The sequence below is a fragment of the Rhynchophorus ferrugineus genome, unplaced genomic scaffold, assembly GCF_030347505.1.
Source record: "Rhynchophorus ferrugineus isolate W39M unplaced genomic scaffold, kcgeb_rfMv2 rfM9, whole genome shotgun sequence".
Lineage (NCBI taxonomy): Eukaryota > Metazoa > Arthropoda > Insecta > Coleoptera > Curculionidae > Rhynchophorus > Rhynchophorus ferrugineus.
Window position 1 is genome coordinate 16,492,341 of NW_027472588.1, and position 20,181 is coordinate 16,512,521.

The 20,181-nt window shown below is 31.7% G+C and overlaps 1 protein-coding gene across 3 annotated transcripts in view; it reads right to left on the bottom strand.

Annotated features, from left to right (window-relative positions):
* Window positions 1-20,181, bottom strand: part of LOC143202105 (diacylglycerol kinase eta) — a 436,917-nt gene that overhangs the window by 74,422 nt on the left and 342,314 nt on the right. For all 3 annotated transcript variants that reach the window (XM_076413382.1, XM_076413384.1, XM_076413383.1), the window contains one exon: window positions 16,553-16,747. In XM_076413382.1, the coding sequence (XP_076269497.1) occupies window positions 16,553-16,747 (195 nt within the window). The remainder of the gene's footprint in view (window positions 1-16,552; window positions 16,748-20,181) is intronic.

The following is a 20,181-nucleotide window of genomic DNA, read 5'->3' on the forward strand; positions in this document are numbered from 1 at the left end:
CTTGTAAGCAAAATTGATGTGAACAGATTTAGTGTCAGTAAAACTACTTGTTTGTTCCATTTAATAATATTATTATAGTAATAACGTTTACAGTTTCATTGCTACTTCCTTGCGGTTTTAACTTACAGTTATTATGGCAGCATCGTCAGCATTAGTAGCTACTGTATTATATCACAGCTTAGGAATATCACTAGTCTACATCAAGTAAACGACCAGTTCCAACACACTACACTGCGGAACTCCCGCATTTTTTTCAATTCAAAATAGATATCCAAATACTTAAGTCTGAAGGCTCTATCCGAAATAGAAGATTTTTTAACAATTTTGAAATTTTGCTTAATTTAAAATAAGCCCTTCATATTACAGGCCCTTCCTATTAAAGGTTTATGTAATATCTGGAATAACGACGGAACAAACTCATCATTCTTCATGTGATCTTTCAATTACGACCATAATTCTATGAATTTAATGAGTTGTATATTGTATTGTATAAGTTGAATATTCTTTTCTGAACTCTAATTGATTTACCTAGAAGCTGTTTTAAAATGTCTCTTCTAATTTATTTTGAAATTGTTAGTCTATTATCTACTACTATCTTTTATGGTAAGATTCTCGTTTTTATCCTCATTGGATTAATTATATCCATCCATTAATCCCTTGTTTCCATCAACATTTTCTAATTGGTGTGTGCTGTGGTCAACCTTATATTATTTGTTATCCAAGAAATCCTCGTAGGTATCTAACTTGATACCTTATACGTCTTTTTTGGAAATAAATGTTACCTTCAGTCCATCATATAACACTAGAAGTTATCCCATTCGATTTGTTGCAAGCTGCCAATAAATTTCTCTATTTCATAGTTTAGTTAATCTTCATATATTAGTTGAAATGATAATTTAATAGTTGATTTAAGTTTTGGTTAAAAATTCTACTAAGTGCTAACTGATCAGTCGCATTTGGTCAATCCCAAACCTCATATATGTTTATATAACAGGTTAATTGAGAAGTTCCCGGCTTGTCACATAGATGGCGCTACTAGAATTAAATCCATATGTTTTTTAGTTAGTCCTAACTCTCCAAACATGCGTGTATAAATTTGACAGCTGTTGAGATTGACTGTTTGACAACTTTTGTTATTGTGGAAAAAATGGATAAAAAGGAATTTTGCGTGTTGATAAAATATTGCTTTTTTAAAGGAAAAAATGTAGTTGAAGCAAAAACATGGCCTGATACCGAGTTTCTGGACACTGCCCCAGGAAAATCAACCATCGAGGATTGGTATACTAAGTTTAGACGTGGTGAAATGAGCACCGAAAACGGTGGACGCAGTGGACGCCCAAAAGCGGTTGTTACGAAAACATTTAAAAAAAACCACAAAATGATTTTGAATGGCCGTAAATTGAAATAGAATGAAATAGGAGACACTTTAAAGATATTCACGAATATCTGTGCCGTGCGTGCTCATTTTTGACCAAAAACAACTACGAGTTGACGATTCGGAGCGTAATAAACCTGAGTTTTTGAGTCGATATGTGACAATGGATGAAACATGGCCCCATCATTTCACTCCCAACTCCAATCGGCAGTCATCCGGGTAAACCGCACACGATGAACCCGCTGCAAAGTGTGGAAAAACGCAACAGTCGGCTGGCAAGGCCATAATCTTATCTGTATTCTGGGATGCGCATGGAATAACTTTCATTGACTACCTTGAAAAAGGAAGGCTCATCGACAGTGACTATTACAAAGCGTTATTGGACCGTTTGAAGGACGAAATCGCCGATGAAGTGCTGCTTCACCAAGACAATGTACCGTGTCACAAGTCAGTGGAAACGATGGCAATAATCCACCAAAAAAAAATCATCCACCATTTTTTCCAAATCTGACTATTTCCTGTTCTCAGATATCAAAAGAATGCTCGCTGGGAAAAATTTTTCGTCGAATGAAGAGGTGATCGCCGAAACTGAGGCCTACTTTGAAGCAAAGGACAAATCTTACTGCAAAAATAGTATCGAAATATTGGAGCCTTGAAGGGAATTATGTTGAATAAAAAAAACTAATTTTGCCAAAAATATGTGTTTTACTATGGTAGGCCGGAGATTTTTCAATTGACTTGTTAATTTCGTACAATGAGAAAGTCAATTAAATCCGGAATTTTATTTATACCTGTAGGCCTATATGTTGAATTGCCGGTCGATAATGTGGGGAACTTGAATTCGTTGACTACCTGTAGAAGAGCTTTTCCTTTTGTAGTGAATCTAACTATGAATTCCAATATAATGAAACTTATTAAAACTGCCAAGGACCATGATTTTATGAGTTTAATATGCCAGAAAGTCAACAACAATTGTAGCAACATCATTTAAAAGCAATAGAATACTCTATAGAATATGTTAAGGGATAATTAATAAAAATATTAGTAGTCTTAACTACTTTAATTAATTAGGTTATAATTATCTGATTGCTTTAACAATATTGCAAGATTGGATCAATACAACCTTGAAATATTAGTGATTAATGAGCAGCTTATGTTTTTTAAAATACTCAAATTTTAGGCCAAATAATCGACATTAGCGAGAGCTATCTTTAATTTGAAGATAACAATAACTGAAGAATATTGATTGTTTCTATATATTAAGGCTTACCTTACTTAAGTATATGAAAAGTTCCTGTCAGTTGTTGAAATGTTTAGGAACTATGGAACTTAGGAATATTAAACGTTAAACGTGGAATGCCGAAGACGTATTAAGATGCAGTGTTAGAAATTAAAAACAAAAGAAAAATAAAAAAAGTTCTTAAAAGAAAAGTGATGAAGCGATTTTTCAATACTAGAAAGTACAATCACATGTTGTATAATCTGCGAAAATTATTTTCAAAGTGTTTAAATTAGGCCGCGTTAGCCGCAGGATAGGGACCCTGCTGTATTCACTACATGTTTCCCTTTCTGATTATTGATCTTTTCAATAAATACTGCCTAATATTTGAGGATATCGGTTCAGTGCTCATTAGTCATCATAGAAACAAGAGAGTTTTTTGAGTGTGAATTCGATAATTGCTTGATAGGTATTGATAGCTATGAGAAAATAGTAGTTAATTATTGATAACATTATCGACTTAAAACTATCATATCATATTACAGTATTCCTTAAATTATTCACCGTTGCCATTTTTAGTTTTGTTTGTGTAGTTTAGTTTATATTCATTACAACAATTTCTTTCAATACTTCCAACTAAGTGTATTTAGAAAATATTTAACCTATATCAGAGAAAAACGTCTTTTTGTATATGTACTCTTTTAATTTTGGTTCACCTATATTTCATACAGTTTAGTATGTCAGTAAATCACAGACCTCCAAGATTAAAGAGCTTTCAACAGTATGTTACGAACCATTTGCTTACTTCAGGCTGAGTATTTTTATTTAGCGTAAAGCACGATAATAACTTGAAATTCGAAATACTATCTATCTACATGACCTACTTTCGGCAAGTCGCCCAAAGTTTTAATTACATATAAATTAATACTTTGTTAAATACTCTAGATTTCGTTATTTATTTATAAGAAATTGGCAAATCTCATAAATAGAGCGAAAATAAATATTATTTGCCAATATGATATGTATAGGTTAATGAAAAAAATTGCTGATTATATGGTATTAATTTCTGGGGCAGTATAATAAAAGCAAGGCCAAAGTTAGTTAACTGAAGGGTAGCTGAGGAAATTATATATAGAGTAAGTAATAAAAAGACAGCACTTTGTTGCACAGTTGTTTTTTTTGCAATAATACTAATAAATTTAGTATAACCCACCAATATCTGAGATTCTTATATTTCAATATCAAAATAAATATAAAATGTATATCGTTGTATAATGGACTCCCTTTCCTGTTTATAATTCAGTCCACATGAAACTCTGTCTCTAAAAACCATGACCAATCGAGTTACGAAAATAGTATTTGATACCACCTTCTCGGACAATAACGAGAACCAGAGAGAAGAGTAACGAGACGAAATTATGATGGTTTTAGTAAATCAACAGTCTGAGTACAAGTTCACTAGTCAATAACACGTCAAGAAAATAGTTGAAGAAAACTTATTTAAACAAGCTCATATCGAACAAAACGGTAGATTTCTTGTTAGTTACGTTGTTCAATCAGTAGCAGGAAAAAAATCGGCATTAACGAGAGTCCTGCTTTTGCGATAGTTGAGGGTTCGAATCCTGCTGTGACATGATCATAAACTTATGTTTGTCATTGTTTAACATTTGTGATTATCCTTAGGCAAGATATATTAAAATGTCCTTTGACGGCTTGGTTAGAGCAGTGGTAGAGGCGACAGGACTGTTGCGATAGTCGCGAGTTCGAATCCTGCTGGGACATGATCGTAAATTTATGTTTGTTATTGTTTAATATTTGTGGTTCTCCTAGACAAGAGTTTAAAATTTGACTTTGGTGAAAATGATTCTCATAACGCCAGTAGCCAGGCTGGGTAAGACCCTCGTTATAAAACCTCTATAAACCGTACAAAACCCTCGTTGATAAAAAGGGGACTTTAAAATATAAAGAAAAGTCATTTACACATAATTTTTTAATTGTTTTCTTCTCCCATTGTAATCAACTTGGTTAATTGTTTAAAAAAATTAACTAGTCTTTGCGCATTCATTTACTTAAATGAGCGAGAATGTAAATTATATTTTATTATAACATTGTTTTCTCTCCCTAATCCCCTAACATACACTATTAAACGAATAATAATAAACTAATATTAATAATAATAATAATAACAATAATGCATATAATTTAGTAACCGTAATCTTCATAATATAATAATAATGAACATTATAATCTTCCTAATAACTATGGTAAATGGAAAATTGTGAGCTCATGTAGATAATTGTCAGAACCATCGAATTTAACAATTATCTTAGTTGCTTAACAGCTTTTTATGTCTATAAAACTACATGGAAGTACCTAATATTTTAGAACGATATGGAAAGATCATATTATAGGAAAATTCAAAATTGACAAAGCAATGACAAATAAGATATTAAATTGAAATCTTAATGAAGAAATTTTAATACAAATTCTAAAATAATAAAGATGTATATTAAAATAATGTCCGCCTCCCGATATTATTTCATTATAATAATATGTTTAAAATATTTTGCTTTATTTTATAACAGTTTTTTTGCCTACACATTCTGGTATTTCGTACACGATATTTAATTTTGTTTTCGCTACATTTCACCCGCTTTAGTACGTTGGTAAATTACAGTGTTCTAAGATTAAAGATATTTCAGCAGTATGTTTGTTACCAGACATTTTCTTCAGGTTCAGTATTTTCGTTTCACATAACTCAAGCCAATAATTTACATTTCGGAACATTATCTGTGCACTTGACCTACTTTTTTAAATTTATAGGTTGACATTTAGCTTTAAATGTTCGAAATTGATCTTGGATACCTTTAGTTCGAATTTTATAATCGATATTAAGCTACAATTCATATTATTTTATGTTTTCTATAGACAAAATTCGTATCTTAGAAATAAGAATTTTAAAATTTATTAGATATACAGAGGTAGAAAAACTAATATGAACATCACGCAATATAGTACATCTTGTTGAATGTTAGCAACACTTCTTCCGAAAGTGTCGGGTAATTTACATATCAAGTCTTGTAGGTTATACTTCAGTGTAATATATGATTTATTTTGTAATGGTTAAAACAAGTGATCGGTGAAATATGTGATTTCTCAGAATAAATATCTTTTTTTTAAATATTTTTAAAGTCTCCATTTTACCAATGAGGGTTTATCTGGACTGGACCTACAGTTTTAACGTATGCTCCGAGCCACGGCCCTCAGCACTAAGCCTACCGAGTGGCGAGTGGTCAACTTAGAAATCATCCCAGAAGACATCCGGTCTTACCCAGCCTGGTTACTGGCGTGACTGGGGTCATTTTCCTTATCGGATTTTGCACTCTTGCCTAAGGACAATCACATATATTAATCAATCACATGAATTTACGACCATGCCCCAGCAGGATTCAAACCCGCGAATATCGCAACAGTAGGAGGACCTTCCTGTCGTCTTTACCACTGCGCCAACCAAGCCGCCTAAAGACCTTTATAAAGTGCAACAATGATAATAATAAAGATAGAAGATAATGATAATAATAAAAATGATGATATAGAGGAGGATTTGAAGGTATAATAGTTTAAAATCAATCAAAATCAATTGTTATTATAAAACATTAGTAACGCTATGTTTAACATAATTTTGGCTATGATAAGAGAAATTTAGCTATGTGTCGATTTTTGTGTAGATTTAAGTATTTAGTTATGCCTTAATTTAACATACTTTTTACTAGTCCGTCAGAAACGATTTGAATAAGATATAAAGGAGAATAGAATAATCGAAAGAAAGTTGTCGCAAATAAAGGGATGCTGATTTGGACCAAAATTATTAACGACTAAAATTATCGATATAAAAAATAAGCTGATAAAAAATCTTAAACTAATATTAGAACATGTCATTATGTTACATGAATTTTATCATAATTTATTAGCAAACAATGAAGGCATACTTAAACAGGTAAACTTTGTTTTTACACCCTACGTAATTTAGAACTTTGAACATTGTTGCTATATGACTAAAGTGATTGTCAGTCATCCGCATCAGGTTTAAAGGTTCCCTTTAAAGTAACTCTGCCTATTATAACAGATTATAATTTGGAACACCATTGTGTACTTGACCTACTTTTGTAAAGTTAGAAAAGTTAATATTTTATTTTAAATCCATTCTTATGGTGTTTAGATATCTTTAGATAGGTTCTTTTATTGTCAATATTATTTCCAAAATTGGTTATTTTTCAGCAAATATATATTTTGTTTATTATTAGAAGCTTAAGCAGTTACCTATAAAATTAATTTAGATAAACAATATATTATAACATACAATTAGTTACCTTTTTAGTATTAGAATAAATTTATGTTACTTTATTGGTTGTATTGTTTTTTTTAGTAATAAGCATTAGTTGTAGCCAAATTCTAGTTTGTACCTTAGTCTCAATCATGGATACGTATCCCAAAGGAGGCGCTGGATACGTAAATTTTAGGAGAAAACAAAGTTTTTATCTCGTAATTTCCCTTTTGTGGTTATAAAACTCATACATAATCAAGCAGTTTATAATTTATGCAATGTATCAATCATACATTGTCAAGCAGTTTGTGCTTAAGATAAACCAAAAAAACTATCCCAAAATTTGATATTTTGTCTTAATTTGTTTATTTGATTGATTAATAGATTTGTTTAATTTAAAAAACTTGGTTAAAATGAGTTCCTTTATACTCACAAACCAATATAAAAAGAACGCCAATGTGTTAATATTTTTCAATTATCTTCTATATGAGATGTGAGATTAGAAGGAGATTTAAATCTAAAAAAGTTTTACTTAAGTTTCCTTTAAATTTTTTAAATTGTATACAAATCTTGTCATGATAATAACGACTCAACAAAAAAAATATATATTTTGATGGAGTGGTTCTACGTACACTTCGGGAATTCATTTTAACAATTTTTAAAAGAAAAATCTGTTATAGTATATATAGTTGATCTTTTACGGATTGTTCGATGTTAAAATTATATTTAGAACATTATTTCTTAGATGACAAGTTAAAGTCAATTGGTGTTGAGTTGTATTACTTCTTAGAACAGCAAAGTTTACGATAATAATTGATAAACGGCACATTTTACACGGATTGAAATAAAGGAAAAATATTTCAAAAGCACAGAAATCAATTTGTAGTGTTCTTGATGCTGACGTTTTATCTTATGAAACGTGCAATTGAATTATTAGTTCGTAGATTGGAGCCGCGTTTATTGATTGAAAATAGCCGACGTTACAGAGCGGGAACTAATACTGAAGATCTTCTCATCAGGTTAATATATTCAACCAAGTGCCTGTCACAGCAGATAAATCAACATATTAGGACCCTCATTTGTCATAGTCTGTTGAATAATTAAAAAAAAAAGGAAAAAGGAAAAACTACATATGTTGTTGTCATAGTCTCTAGCTTTGTCATATTAATTTGGTATTTATACATCTTAAATTCCAATTTTTTTTCCAAAATAGATTAACAGTAGGTGTGAGTTGGATATTATTAGTTATTTAGTTTATTTTGTATTTATATGTTTTAAAATGCATCTATTTTGGGAAATTAATCGTTTTAATCTGTTCGGTAATTAAGTTCATTCATCAAGGAATCTAGTTTGGATGCAATGAAAGCATAGAAATTTGCACAAGAATGATGCTTTCTGTAAAGAGTGTTGTTGTGTTGTAGCCTGAGGGCGTGCTTTTCTTGTAAATCTAATATCCTAGCTGAAAAATACTTTTTCGTCTAGCTCAGCCGTCTTAGAAAGGAGTTTTATAATTCTCCATGATTAATTATGTTCAGTGTAATGTTTTAAATATGTTGAGGGCTGGGGATTCTGATGATCGGGGATTTTTGATGATATTCTGATGTTCCCTTTTCGCTGTGCGTATCAGTGCATTATCATTTTCGAACATGGCAAAGTTTGACAGCAATATGCTAGGCGTAGTAAAAACTTCATTATTGAGAATGTCGAAGTATCCAGCTGCAGTACTTCAGCCAGCGATGTGAATAAGAGGACTAATAAAATGCCACACTATTGCCATCCAAAGCATAACTGGATCTCCTAAACTTGACTATAGCAAGCAGGTAGTTTGGATCCTAGGCTTCTTTTGGGGTTCTCCATATATAAATTCGTCTGTTTATAGGAAAAAAAAATTAAACAATGATTCATCGGACCATGCCATCCAATCATTCAGTGTCCATAGTTTCTGATCTTTGCATCACTTCTTTCGCAGTTTACCTTTGGATTCTTTGCATTGCAGCCCGTCCATGAATGTTAGGTTTGTGGCTCTCGCCGTACTGAGTTTATCGAAACAGTACTACTCAAGTGAGTGTTGGGTACTGCTGTCACTTTTTCCGCCGTAGTTTTATGCTTCCGGTCACAATCCTTTTTAATGTTAGTCGGTCTTTACCAGTTAACTTTGGATTTCGCCCATTATGCCTCTTCGCCGATGATGTCCCACTATGTTTTGTGTATGGTGTCATTGTCCTGGATAGTACAGAAAAGTTTATTTTTTATGAGAATTCCACAAGTTGTCAAAAATCTCCTTCGTAGACTTTGGATAATCCGATGCAAAACAGGAAAACTATATAAAGAAGGCCTTCTCCTGTATAGTACTATGGTTCTTTCGCAACGACATTCATTTATTACTTGAGTTATATCTCAGTGTCATAGAAAACAATGTACAATATTTACAAGTCCTTCTTTTAAATTTAAAAGATAAATAAAATGTAAAAAGTGTTTTGACATTTTAACATAAATTAGAGTTCTTATTGTAATGTTGATTTTTAAGGAATTATTTATTGCTATGATCAAAATAATATTAATATTGTAACGTCAACTAGTATCCGTTCTTTATAGTTAAGTGATTTTTCACAAATAGTAATTAAATCTATATTAAATAGTTTATATTGTAAATTTACGGTGGTTCAAGATTAAAGAGACTTCGACGACATGCTACCGTCATTACCTGCAAGTTTAATATTTTCCTGTAAAATAACTCTGGTTGACGGTTTGCTATTCAGAACACTATCTGCGTACTTGACCTACTTTCGTAAAGTTATTAAATTTAATGTTCAATTTTAAACGCTATTTTATTTTTTGTCGCTATAAATTATTAACATGTGCACTATATACTTTTTTGGGATATAATATATCATGTTATATTTTAATGATGCTAGCAGATTTGTTTAATAATATCAACTTTTCGTTATATATTGTTCAAGGCTCTATTTTACGGTAGATTAATAATAGATTATTAGTATCTTAGATCTTAGTTATTAGGTTCGTATAATGCTTAAGGAGTCATATTGATCTTCAAAGGTAGGATAACTGTGTGCATAGATAGGTTTGTAATTGTTCAGAAAATATATGAGAATTTGGTTAAAATGTATAAGGAGAGAAGGAATAAATACTAAATATTTTGCAGATGTGGCAGATATATTAGGGAGGAGGAAGTGATTAAATCTAGTTTTATCAAGAAATGTGCATACAGGCAGTAACAGAAGAAACTAAGGATAAATGCAGTGATATCAAAGTAACTGCAACGAAGAAAACAAGAACTAAACGTAAAAGGTAAAGGTAAACATGCTCTCTAATAAAATTAAAATAATTAGGCGGATAAACATTAACGCAGCACATGTACATACACACTACATTAAAAACCGTTGCTAGAACTCTATCTCAGAGTTGGTGTGGAAGAGTTCAATGTAAATATAATACAAAACACCAAATTATCCTGCAAACTATCTTGACTGTCTACAACGTGGGGTACAAGTCTCACTACCATTTTGATTGCCTATAACTTTGCTCAAAAAAAAGATAAGTAAGTTTGGTTTTCATAAAAAGTTTATTTGGTCTTTACATTTATTTTTTGGTTCTGACTGAAAAATTTTATCGGCTAAATGGTGACTGCGATTTGCTATGCAAATTTCGACTCTTTTAAAGGCATTTTTCATAACATCCTGCATCATCTGATGCTGAATTTCTTCAATTTCGTGACGAATATTGTCTTTGTTGAATCATTCATCCAAACTTTTGATTTTAAAATACCCCGTAAGAAAAAGTCTGGTGCTGTTAAATCCGGAGATCTGGCTGGCCATGCTAAATAGCCACTTCGCGAAATTAGTCTTAATGGAAAAAAGTCATTCAATAATAGTATTGTTCAACGAGTTGTGTGTGCTGTGGCCCCATCTTGCTGAATCCACATGTCCTCTAGTCCTTGCTCTTCCATTTCAGGCACAAGAAATTTCGAATCATGTCTTGATACCGTTCAGCAGTAACAATAACAGCAACACATTGGTCATTAGATAAAGGGACCAATAATGTTTCCAACATGAATACCTCATTATACAGTTGTTTTTAGTGGATGCAATGATGTTTCATGAACTAATTGAAGATTCTGTGTTCCCTAAAACCGACTGTTCTGTTTATTAAGATGTCCATTGAGAAGAAAATGGTCTTCATCGCTCATTATCAGAATATTATTTAGAATATTAAAATATTAAGATGAAAAATCTTCAATTTCACCAGACTGCCTTGGAATTGCATAACTGTATTTAACTCGTTGATTAGGATCTCTCTTTAGCAATTTTTGGACTAATTGAATTTTGTACGGGAACATTTTCAAATCAGTTTTCAAAATTCACCTTAAACTGCATGCAGAAATGTATAACTGGGAACCACGTCCCCGAATTGATGTTTCTGGAGGCTTTGCAACACTACTGTGGAAAATTCGCATGTAAACGATAAATTGCGGTTTTGTGAGGCATTGGAAGATTAGGATATTTCCGCAATTTCCGCTGAGATGTAATAATGGAATGATTATTTTCAATAAATATTGTCACTATTTCTGTTCGTGCGTTAAAGCGAAACTGAGCTAAACGTCACATAACGAATGGCGCGCATTCGAAATGGTAGCGGGACTTTAGCTCTACCTATTATAATAACATTAAAATAAATTATATGTAATAATTTTTGTTTATTTATTTTATTTAGATCAGAATTTTATTATATGTCAAAGCCAAAATGGACTAAGATGCAAAATTAATGCAGCAACATTGCGACCTTTTGACGTCATAAATTTATCATGATCTCGTGAGTTTACTGTTTTACTGAACATCCTTTATATTTTGCTCAGTATTAATAATTATTAAAAATTTGTATATATTTAAAGTCTTAATATATAATATATATTCTTAATACACACTTATGTGATGTATTTTTTATTTGTCTTTGTTACATTATTTATTAGTTCATTAATTAAAGAAATTAAATTTAAATACTTAATTAAATGTTTAATTAAAAATGAAACAACTATTTGAGTTTGAGAACAATATTACAGTATAATATTAAGTTTTATTTTAATCATTAGGCGGATACAAGTAAATTAATTACGTGTTAATCTCAGCTTCATTTTATAAACTAAACAAGCGTTTAATCAGCAAAAACTCTATAAGAAAGTCCTTAATGTTAACGAGGTACCATTATAAATTCGTTAGACAGGTTACTTCCAATTGATAAGGATCCAATTTTTAACGAGACTTTCTGAAGTGTTCATCAACTCCTTTATGCTACTTCATAAATTAAATTTGACTAAATCGATTTAATTAAATAAGAATTATTCCGGGAATATTTCGACTTTAATACACAAAGTTTTAAGGATTATTTTTTTCGAAATGTAAGTTAAAAAATTAATTAATGTAAAACTTATTGAATAACAAAGTTCATTATTTATTGCTGTATTATAAATTATAATCTTGTTAATGTTTTATTTATAAAGTTACAATAAAAATATGGAAAAAATAAGGAAATAGATCTCGTTAAAATTTAAAGCTTTCAAGACTTTCTATAGCACATTTAGGAGGTAATAGGTCACAGAACATTTCAGATGATGTACCATTACATAAGTTTTTTACTTAGTTAACTGTTTTTGGGGTTTTAAAATAAAGATTCCAGACAGAAACTGTCGTTTCATATCGCATTTTTACTTCCAAAATGCAACGAAGATTCATCGAGATTCGAGTGGTGCTTATAGTGATAAGTTTTTAAGTGAACATTGGTGAGCAATATTGCCATGAAAGTAAACATAAACTATAAGATGGATTTGAATATTTTACTTAACGGTGGATATTAGAAGAAGTTCGGTAAGTGCATTCCATGTGAATTCATACTAAACATGTAACTAGCTGAGTTTTCATTTTTGATCTGATGCTAAAGCAGGTGAAATCTCACTATTTTTCAAACGAATAAACACGGATCACTTAGGACAATAAAGTAACAGAAAGTACGATATACAATTTGCAAGCAGTTTGTTAAGTCCTGTGGACCTCATGGATGGCGATGCTATGCCTTCGGTTGAAAGAAAAGGAGATACTCGAACTTGACCAAATGATGAAATTCCATCTTTATTGTCAAAAAGCGAAAAAAAAGCAAGAATAAAAAAGGAATAGCCAGAATATATCAAGAGGAGGCTTTATCTAAAAGTGTGACAACGCTAGACCATTACTTCTACTGACAGCAAAAATCAATCACGATGAGCAGAGAAGTTTTGGTAAATTAATTTTAGAGCCGAATAGTCTTCGCTTCGACTATTTGTTTCGATCTCTGCAATATTATCTTAATGGCGCCATCTAGTTTCAAGTATCACAATCTCTCTTCTGCAGTTAGTCGGAGTTATAGGTATTCTAGAAAAGTAGTAAGGACATCGATTAAAACGGCACATTGGCCATTGATAGGTATTTGAATTTTTCTTTGAAAAACAAAAAACTGAAAATACTTTTTCCCCAAATATGATTAAATCTAACAAGTTACAGTATTAAAATAGTGTTCACATACCAATATAATCCTAACTTATTTTAGTTTAAATACAATGAATGTTTGTTGTGGTAAATTTTCTTCCCCAGCCTTATCAAATAGTATTTCAGATTAAGATTTTGATTTTTAATGATAAATGGAAATAATAACATCCTTTTTAAATCTAACTTCACATACAGCTTCTCGATTCTCAATAGTTTTTTCATTACTTTCAGGAAATACATAATGTTCTTGTTCTTGTGGCACGTCCATATTGAGAGATTTTAGTCAGGATATGACTGATAGAATTAACAGTGCTCTCTAGCTTTGTAAATGGGATTGGACTATCTATGAAGTTGGAGGTGTCTACCCAACAGATAAATATTGTTAGGTAGATTGTTGTACGCCAATAATATTTACAAAATCGCATCTTTAATTTTCTTAGTGGGATTTTCTGATTTTATCCAAATAATTATATTAAATGCATCAAAAGACACCTTTGCAAAAACGTGTAAAGATTTAAGTAACTAAGACAAATCTAGTTATATTTGTAAACAAGTAGGTGTATGTTATGTACCGCAAAGGACCAAATTGTCCAGTAAGTATCAGACAAATACAAATGTATAAACAAATAGTGGAGACGTGGTCATTAGATGTATCTAACTGTATAAAGTCAAATTAATTTACACAAATCTATATTTTATACTGCTATTTCAATTTTGGGATATAATCATCAAGAAATTATATACACTCACACATTTACTGTTGTCACTGAGTTGTTATTGTCATTCAGCCAATTTCACGCCAGATACAAGAACTCAGCCTTTTGCAGACTTCGAGATTACTTACCAGAAGTTACCCTGGAAAAACTGACTCATCCCTTGCTTGAATAATACTCATTCGATAAAAGTAGTACTGCGGGAGCTCCACAAAGCTAACATTCATGGAATGGCTGCGATTGCGAGACATTTTGTAATGAAATGCGAATGAATATCTCGATATCCCCTTTAGTTCTTAATATGGCTAGTATATTGTTTCCAAACACGTATTCTAAGATGATAAAGCACCTATATATACAGCCAAAAAGGTTCAGTTTTAGTTTGAGGTTCATTAGAATATCATAAAATATATTCTCTGATCAGCATAGATGCCAAATCTAAACATAATTAAACAGTTATGGGTAATTTTAGAGCACAGAGTGAGGAAGTTCTTCTTCAACATTATTGAAATATTTGGTTAATTTTTAAGTATAAGAATATATTAGAATCCATTAGAATAGGATCCATGAAGAATTGCAACCATTTTAAAATCAAATTTTACACGTTCGCTGCCGATCTGGGATCAAATATTTACCCTAGATGTCGACTACGTTTTTTTTTTTCTGATTACAACAATAAAATATTCCTAATTATGCTTTTTAACGCGTGTCCAGTCTAGATTTTACAAATTTTTTATTTTTTTTGTGTCACGCGCAAGAGCGATATTGGCACTGAGGCCAAATTTTATTGCCGATGGCCGCAAAACGCACGAGCGGGTGGCGAATAAAAATGGACAGAATAGGAAAATACATTGTTGATTAGTATGTATTATTTAATATATCATAACAAAATTATATATAGAATGGGAACTAAAATAAGATAAAAAATATTCAGTAGAAAAACGAGACAAAAGTAACTAAGAAAATGTTACTACAAACAAACAAAATATCTATTCAAGTAAAGTGAGAAGTCAATAAAAATAAATGAACTACCATAAGCTAATATAAATTTTCACTAAAACTCACAATATAAATAAAAAACCTATTCAGATAAATCATAAGAAGTCACTCATGACTAATTTTTGTGTATTCTAAACAGTAACCAGGATACACAACATGTACACTGCATACATAAATAGCGCTATTTCTTTTTTTTGTAAATAACAATTTTTACATTGCTTACTCATTATATTTCCTGCTCTCTTCTCCTTTCGTATTTTCAAAACATGTTCGCTGATAACCGCTCTGGAAGTAGGTTTGGCCGGAGCCTTTAGTAACCTTTTTATGACATATAATCGAAATTCGTAAATTGAAATACGATTGCCTGAATATTTATTGTAAAGTTAGGGCACGTTTCATATCTATTTTTCCACTTTTAGGACGAGAGAGCCCTGACATATCCATATATTTTCACGCCATATTCAATTCTGTAATATATATAAATCAAACAGGAAAACATGCACTGAAAGAAAACCAAGCACGTAAGAAAACCAAGCACGTAAATGACGCACCTATAGACTTCAGATAATGCCGATACAACTCTAGGGGCATACTGGTAATGCTGAACTAAATACAAGGCTTAGAAAGACCATTGTACATATAACGCGTTGAAACGTAATTGGCGTCCAATGAATGCTTCACATTACGCGCTAACGCATTATTAGCAGCGAACGTATTAAGAAATAAATACTCTACGGGCACACTGCTAATGCTGAACTAAATACAAGGCTTAGAAAGACCATTGCATATATAATCGTTGAAGCGTAATTGGCATGCAATGAAAGCTTCACATTACGAGCTAACGCATCATTAGCAGCGAACGTATTAAGAAATAAATACTCTACGGGCACACTGCTAATGCTGAACTAAATACAAGGCTTAGAAAGACCATTGCACATATAAGCGTTGAAGCGTAATTGGCATCCAATGAAAGCTTCACATTACGCGCTAACGCATTATTAGCAGCGAACGTATTAAGAAATAAATACTCTACGGGTACACTGCTAATGCTGAACTAAATGCAAGGCTTAGAAAGACCATTGCACATATAACGCGTTGAAGCGTAATTGGTGTCCAATGAAAGCTTCATATTACGCGCTAACGCATTATTAGCAGTGAACGTATTAAGAAATAAATATGGTGTATGTCAGGTGTTCATATTATTTTGTCTATCCCTTATATATGGGCCTTATAAATAGAAATATAATTCAAGTTGTTCAAGTACACCACTTGTTTAATTTAATTTAAACCTCTCTATTAGCTCAACATTTTCAAATCATAGTATATTTTTATAATCAATGTAGTCCTCTACTAAATAAAGTATTAAAGATATTAGCTAGATGTCAATACCTGTTTCTTGGAGCTTTCCTCAGACACTGGCGCCGATGGGAATATGGCAACATCGACGTCGCTAGTTAACGCCTGCAACAATAGGTCCTGCTTCTGTTGCAGGATTTCGCTCAGTTTAACCAGTTGTTCGTCGCCTCGGGTAATTGAGCTTTCCGTTATTTGCGTCCGTAAATCCTTAATGGTCTCGCACAGGACCTGTAATGAAAATCACATTTCACGCTGACGAAAGACGAATTTATCAAGTAAATTTGATTCGGAAACACTGCACCGAACAAAAATCGATATTGATTAAATGCTCAATTAAAAAGTTCTCGCTCGTTAATTGGATAAGGCATGGAGGTAGTCGCTTCATCCGGCTAAAATCAGTCTTTACTTGTATGAACAGTTTAAATGAAAAATCCCTTTAGGAGTATATTATGATGACGCCTTTTTTATTCAATCATTTTCTTAATCATAATGTTAATGAATACATTGTAGTAACAAATTTAAGTGATTATACATTTAATAAAGGTTGGTAAATAAAATTGATGACTAATTACATATACATTATTTATATGAAGTTGGGCAAAAGTAATTTCGATTTTTCATAACATTTAGGTACTTGCATCATTTCATGATCTTTTTTCACTATTAAAAGACATTTATTGAGGAAAAATAACTAAGATACTTTACAACATTTTAAGCAACTTTTACCTATATTTCTAGAAACATGACGATACGAACATGTAGATGATATTATTAAAAACGTCCAAGGTTTTGAACCATTTATCTAAAAGTGGACACCAAGTGAAGCTTGATACTAGTCCTCTTTAATAAAAAAAAACTAGTCGAGAATTGTATCAAGTTTGTGAAACATTACTGTCAGATCATATCGAGTCTATTTCCTCTCTGAATCTCCGTTTCTTCTTATAAACTAGTAATTAATTTAATTACATTTACATATTGCAAATGGCTTCTCGTAACTTTACAAATTTCACTATTAAACAACTTTCTTTATTGAATATTAACTAAACTTCAATAACGTTATGATGTGTGTGAAAGTGAGAGTCCACTAAAATCGTAAAGTCTTGGTAGCTGGTTTTGGCAGGATCTGCACATCGGATGCTTTCTTTTAAAATCTCTAATATTGTATTCAATATGGTAAGTTCCTAATGTGAGCTATATACCTCTTTTAGACGAACTTAATAAAGTATTGTGATGACGATTCAAAATATATTAATGCTTGGTCAAACGTAATATAGGTACCATAAGTGGTATTATAAGGTGTTACAAGAAGCGTGAAAATGTGGTGAAAATGAGTTTTTAGATTATTTATACAAGAACATAGTTTTATTATTGTAATGGAAATCAGTATTGATGGCAAAATGAAGGAATCAACACAAACATGGTTATTAAATCATACTTCATTGAAAACAAGGATACTAACTCCTAATGAAGATGATATAGCAAATGTATTAAGGGAGAGTACAAGTTCAATATAATAAAGGTGCTCTGCAGGCACACACAACTACTGTATGTGCGTAATTAATTGTAGTTAAGTCCTTAAATGGGATTTATTGATATGAACCTTAACTGATTTAACTGGTACATATTTATTAGATCTAAGTATTATATTTTGTTCTTATGTTTTAGAGTCTCATTTTTACCAACAAGGGTTTAACTAGTGTGGAATTATTGTTTAACGTGGGCTCCGAACCACGGTCCTCGCACAACCTCCCAGTGGCCAACTTAGAAACCATCCCAGAAGACATCCCAGGTCTTACCCAGCCTGATTACTGGCTTGATTGGAATGGTTATTCCTTGCCGGATTTTCGACTGTTGCTACGAAGGCAGTTACAATTATAATCACAAACAAGTACATTTATGCCCCAATAGGATTCGAACCCGCGACTGTCGCACCAGTAGGAGGACGGTCCTGTCGTCTTGACCACTATGGAACCAAGCTGGTTCATAATGAAAACTATCGTTTTATAATATAACTTTTCGAAAGAAGTCGCCAAAATGAAATAAGCAAAATGAAGTATGCATTTGATATTGAAAAAAATGTCAACGTCTTAACATTCAGATAAAACCAATTATGACAAGATTTTATCGGTCTGCGAATTTATTACATTTTTCGTTTAACTCCCTTCATCTTCTCACATAGGATTTTATACTCTTCTTTTAATGTTCCTCCTAAGGGTTCATTATATTTATGCAGAAAAATTATGCGGAGTCCTTGCCGCAGCCTAATTTGTTGATACTTTTATAGAGGGAAAACTCGTCCAAATGTGGCTTTCTTACCTTGCCGGGAAATGTGCATCTGTAAAATGTTAAAAAGCATATTCAAGCGAAGCGTGTCTTTACAAGCAAGGTTTTTACTGCTAATGCTCATAATAGGGGGTCACTTACATTAGGTCGAAATTGCGAACTGTTTCGTTTATTCCATTATCTTGAGTACATGCTCGATAATGACTGAACACCGGGGTGTTTTTCGCTTGGTATGTGTATTCTCTTTTGCTAAATGGCTTTATTAATTTTTTTGTTTTTTTCTAATTCTTTTTATTCTATACATAAATAGCTTGATTTGTCCAAAATTGGATACATGTGTTTCGTTTTTGTTTTGCCACATATAATGTTCCATGTTTTCCTTGAATTTGTCTTTATTAGAATGCTATACATTCACATTCAGAACATACATATTTAGAAATATACATGTTATAAAAAATAGAGACTAAAGAAATAAAAGAAACTTAACAATAAACAAATAAAACCCTAAACGTTTAGATTTTATTTTTTTATTGTACATGTGTCTTCAAACCTTTTAACCAATTATTGAGTAATGTTTGATGTATTATATGAGTGATTGACCTCTGATAGGACTCTTATTGGTTCCAAGAATCTGCTGGAGTACGGACTAGTGGACAACTTACATGGTGTTTTCAACTCTTGAAGCAAGTTGGCCTTTTTCTGCATATTTATTCAAAAATAGGAAATAACTAAAATACAACTAATACGAACTACCTTCTCAACACAATTTTTAGTAAAATAGTGTTATTAGTTGTTGTCAACTAGTCTATGATTTGTTCTTACAGTAACTTAAAACTAGGTATATATCTAGGAAAACTCATCGGTCCTTACTAAGACCCTGCAGTAAAAAAAATGTATTAATTGACAATTTAATTTTTGTTCAGCATATATATGCAGTGCTATTGATTCTAGTCACACATCTCATTGCACTACAATATCAAATGGTTTGATTATATTTTGCCTGTGTCATGCTTGAGTGTTATCCAAGAATTTTAATATGAGAGGGGACTCTTCTCATGTATATTTGTCATTCGCATGGTTTTCTGAGTGAGACGGTATCTGAAGGTTTCATCAATAACTGCTGCGTATTAGGGTACATATACAATTTATATAAATTTTTGCAGAATGTCCTCATAAGTGGATTCTATCATCTATATTGTTTTAGAGTTTGCCTGTACAACAGCAGCTTACTAACAGGTCAATTGAAAAGTCTCCGGCCTACCATAGTAAAACACATTTTTTTAGCAAAATTAGTTTTTTTATTCAACATAATTCCTTTCAACGGTGATAAGCTGATTATAGCGACCCTCCAACTTTTCGATACCATATTTGTAGTACGA